We start from the raw sequence: 4,827 nt of genomic DNA, 5'->3' as shown, positions 1-4,827 counted from the left end.
GGTTCTGGGCCTAAATTTATGAAAATTGACTCTTACAGTGGTGGGTGACGTGAAGCCTGATTCTCTGCTATGATATGAAGACTGATTCTCTGCTGACATGAAGCCAGATTGTCTGTTACGGGACCTTTCTCCTCTGCCTGGGTTCTGGGCCTAAATTTATGAAAATTGACTCTTACAGTGGTGGGTGACGTGAAGCCTGATTCTCTGCTATGATATGAAGACTGATTCTCTGCTGACATGAAGCCAGATTGTCTGTTACGGGACCTTTCTCCTCTGCCTGGGTTCTGGGCCTAAATTTATGAAAATTGACTCTTACAGTGGTGGGTGACGTGAAGCCTGATTCTCTGCTATGATATGAAGACTGATTCTCTGCTGACATGAAGCCAGATTGTCTGTTACGGGACCTTTCTCCTCTGCCTGGGTTCTGGGCCTAAATTTATGAAAATTGACTCTTACAGTGGTGGGTGACGTGAAGCCTGATTCTCTGCTATGATATGAAGACTGATTCTCTGCTGACATGAAGCCAGATTCTCTGTTACGGGACCTCTCTCCTCTGCCTGGGTGCTGGGCCTAAATTTATGACAATGGACTGTTGCAGTGGTGGCTGACGTGAAGCCTGATTCTCTGCTATGACATGCAGACTGATTCTCTGCTGACATGAAGCCAGATTCTCTGTTACGGGACCTCTCTCCTCTGCCTGTGTGTGTGCTGGGCCTAAATATATGCCAATGGACTGTTGCAGTGGTGGCTGACGTGAAGCCTCATTCTCTGCTATGACATGCAGACTAATTCTCTGCTGACATGAAGACAGATTCTCTGTTACGGGACCTCTCTCCTCTGCCTGGGTGCCGGGGCCTAAATATCTGAGAATGGACTGTTCCAGTGGTGGGTGACGGGAAGCCAGATTCTCTGCTATGGAACCTCTCTCCAATTGATTTTGGTTAATTTTTATTTATTTAATTTTTATTTTAATTCATTTCCCTATCCACATTTGTTTGCAGGGGATTTACCTACATGTTGCTGCCTTTTGCAGCCCTCTAGCTCTTTCCTGGGCTGTTTTACAGCCTTTTTAGTGCCGAAAAGTTCGGGTCCCCATTGACTTCAATGGGGTTCGGGTTCGGGACGAAGTTCGGATCGGGTTCGGATCCCGAACCCGAACATTTCCGGGATGTTCGGCCGAACTTCTCGAACCCGAACATCCAGGTGTTCGCTCAACTCTACTCATAATTCCATAGCGAATGTAATTATCAAATTCAAAGTGTTAAAAGTTCAATAAAATGCAGGATTTTCAGCCGCACACTAGAAACCCTTTGGACAGCGTAAGGCCTCCTGCACACGACCGTTGTGTGCACCCGTGGCCGTTGGCCCGTGTAACGTTTTTTTCTGCGGCCCCATTGACTTTCAATGGGTCCGTTGAAAACTCGGCTACTGCACCGTTTTGTCACCCGCGTCCGTGACCCGTGTTTCTTGCCCGTCAAAAAATATAACCTGTCCTATTTTTTTCACGGCTAACGGGTCGCGGCCCCATTCAAGTGAATGGGGCCGTGAAAAACGCGGTTGCACACCCGTTTGTCATCCGCGTCCGCGCCCGCTCCGCGCCCGTTTTATTTCTTCTTATGGCATGGGCAAATTGTCTAGCCAAACTTGTGGCAATAAATTGAAAAAAAAAAAGACAGGAAGTTTTAGGTGACAGGATATGCAAATTTCTAGACATCTGTGGTAAACAGCTTGTGTGAGGAGAAGCAGCCATTTCAGGAGGATTAATAATCTCATCCACCATGCCTCGCTGGGATGTAGAAAAATTGATTAGTCTCGTCCAGGAGAGGCCCGAGCTGTGGGATACCCGGCAAAATGCCTACAGTGACCGACTGAAAAAAGACGCTTCGTGGGAGAAAGTGGCACGGAGCATGCGGCGAAGTGAATGGGCCAAGGCTGATAGCCGAGGCCGGGCCGCATTAGGTAAGTGTTATCACTGTAGTTGTGCTGTCCTTGCCCTCTGTGTGGCCCTAATATATAGTTTGAATGTCCCAGAGGTGACAATAGTGTTTTCAGGGTGGTCCAGCCTCCTTTTGCCTAAAGGCCTGTACATGGTTTTTTAATGTGGCGTCTATTTTTCCCCTTTCTTAATTTTTTACCTCACAATTGTCTTCTATGTCATTTTTAAACAGTGAAACAAACGAAAACCCGCTGGGCGAGCTGCCGGGACCAGTTCCGCCGGGAGCTGACCAGCAAAGGCCGGAGTGGGGAGGGCTCATCGACCAAACGGGCCTATATTTATACGGCCCAGTTACAGTTTCTGCGGCCAGTAATGGAACTGAGGCCGTAAGTATTTTTTACGTTCTTTTCAAACGGTGTCATATTTTCACACTTACGTTTTTTTAAGGCAAGATAAAGTGTTTCTGAAACTAATGGATACAGTTTTGTTGTTCTATTGAAGACCTATACTTTCTGTAGGGCAGCCATGTCAAAACTGACTACATCCAGCTCTTTAACAACTGAAACTCCCAGCATGATAGAATAGCTGAAAGCTACTCGGTCCTGCTTGGAGTTGTAGTTGGGCATCAGCTGGAGGGCAACAGTTTGTCCATGCCTTGTGTTGGTTGCCTACATCATTTTAGTGGTGTAGTCAAACCAGGGGCAACCGCTTATGAGATGAATGATGAGACGACACGTGAAGTGTGCAGATGGCGGCTCCTTTCTCTGTTTTGTTTGTGTTGAAGCAATTTTTGTTCCCTCCTGGAACATAGATGATTCCACTTTGAACCAGAAAAGCAAATACAGATGACACTTGCGCACTGCACGAATTATTTCCTCATACAGTAGTTCATCGTGTATGTCGGCTCCTAGTCACACCCCAATGGTTAAAAAAGCTTTCCAAAACCCACCCGTTTTAATGGGAGCCCGGAGTAGGGTTTTTTTTTCCAAACTTTTTGGGCGGCAAGAGGTTTGTCCCATAACGACATATTCTCACATTTTGGAATGTTAGGGAAATGTGTACCCTTTATGTACTGGGATAGTAATTTATATAGCTGAAATGGTTTTGCACCAAACCCCACATGGTTTCCTTACATTGCTCCTCTGAACTGTCAATCACCACATCCTAGGCTAAAGTGTGAAGCTGAGGTTGCAACTACGCAAGAGCAGCACGATTACAACTAGTACTCTCACCATGGTCAAGTGTGGCCTGGTACATGTTGTTTCTCTGAAAATGAGGTTCTACTAGGTTTTAAATGACAATTTGTATCTTTACATGTTGGTAGCGGGGCACATACAGATGATTTGGCCTCATTTTCAGCACTGGTTTTGGTCCTTGAATGAGGACTCCTCTTCAGAGGCTGGACAGCTCCAAGCAGCAAACAATGTTTGCCCATTTTCCGAAACAATAGGCCTTTACAAGACTTATCCCATTAATAGATCCAAATGCCATTCAAAAGGGATTTCCACATTTCACATTGAAGCAGTTAGTCGTTGTGTAATTTCAAATCTCTGATGGTATGCTGCCACTCCGTATATATATATTGTATTTGCACGGTTGCTTTGCACAGAATGAAATCTATGTGCTTTTGTAATGTTGAAATCAAATGACCTAATGTGTTTTTTTTTGGTTTTTTTTTTAAATACAGTACTGTGGACAGTCTGGATCCCTCACAAGATTCCGACACGTCGGCCAGTGAACCCCCTGCAAGATTTTCTCCCCAGGGAACTCCGTCGCCAACACCGGCTGAGGACCCTGAGGACTCCACGCTGGCCGAGGAACCCGTACCACCTTGCAGTCCACCACGGGTGGTCCAGACCCAGCCCAGACGGCGCCGCCAACTCCCTCCCTCTACCTCTGTGCCAGAGAGTCGGGAGGCTATTGATGCCCGCCTCATAGAATTTCTGGCCCAGAGGAGGAGTGAAGGAGTTGAGGAGAAGACATTACGGGGCTTAGGACAGCTATTGAGGCATGTCACTCCTTTAGAGCACCATGAGTGCCTTGCCTCCTTAGCTGTAGTTCTAAAAATGTTTGCGCTTCCTAACCATGGGGACCTTCTAGGAAAGCTTAATGCCATGAAAGTGGACCTGGAGAATGCGCAACAGCAGCAAAGTGCCGGGCCATTTGAAGGTGCGCCACAAGCAGCACAAGGTCCAGGATACCACCCACAACCCCACTATGGACTCCCCCAGGGCCCAATGCATCAAGTGGGTCAGCCCCTTTACCCGGGCAGTTTCGCATCTGGGTTACCTCAACAGGCCAATATCAGGCCACGGTCCACGTTTCCAACAGGATCTTTTACTCAGGACCTTCTGAATTTGTAAGACAGTTTAATGTTTTGTTTTCAAGAACTTTATATGTTTGTCCTTAAAATGTTGGGGCCATTGGCTTCCTGTTTATTAAGTTTGGCTCAATCTAAAACATAAATGTTGTTTGAGCCAAAAAGTAGTCGACTGTTTTTTTAGTGTGCACGCTACATAAAACATTTACTTTGACCCATTTCAATTGAAAAAAGAAACACCACACACTTTTCCGCACTAAGCAACACTTTATTTGGGTGAGCAACATCTTTATTTGGGGATATGGTCATGATGAGGTATTAGAAAAATTTTTGGACTACACTAAAAAAAAGGAAAAGATGTTAAAGTCTATTTAGATTTAGACCAAAACATCAATTCTATCACGTTAGATGCATATTTAAATGTGTGCGGTCCAAAAAATCTCAGCCCGCAAGCCCACGTCAAGGGTCCTCATTATCTTGCGAGTCCCTACACTCAACTACAATCCTAAATTTCAGGAATCTATCTAGAAAATAACAAAAAACTAAAGAGCCCAGAAGATTTCAAAAACTG

The 4,827-nt window shown here is 45.6% G+C and overlaps 1 protein-coding gene across 1 annotated transcript; it reads left to right on the top strand.

Moving 5' to 3' along the window:
• Window positions 1-1,972: 1,972 nt before the first annotated feature.
• Window positions 1,973-4,299, top strand: LOC122939306. The gene is made up of 2 exons (XM_044295377.1): window positions 1,973-2,322; window positions 3,624-4,299. The coding sequence occupies exons 1-2, from the start codon at window positions 2,309-2,311 to the stop codon at window positions 4,297-4,299; spliced, it is 690 nt and encodes a 229-aa protein (XP_044151312.1). The 5' UTR covers window positions 1,973-2,308.
• The last annotated feature ends 528 nt before the right edge of the window (window positions 4,300-4,827 follow it).

This window comes from Bufo gargarizans, chromosome 5 (genome assembly GCF_014858855.1).
Source record: "Bufo gargarizans isolate SCDJY-AF-19 chromosome 5, ASM1485885v1, whole genome shotgun sequence".
Classification (NCBI taxonomy): Eukaryota; Metazoa; Chordata; class Amphibia; order Anura; family Bufonidae; genus Bufo; species Bufo gargarizans.
Note: the sequence above shows the minus strand (reverse complement) of the source record. Positions and strands in the feature narration are given on the sequence as shown.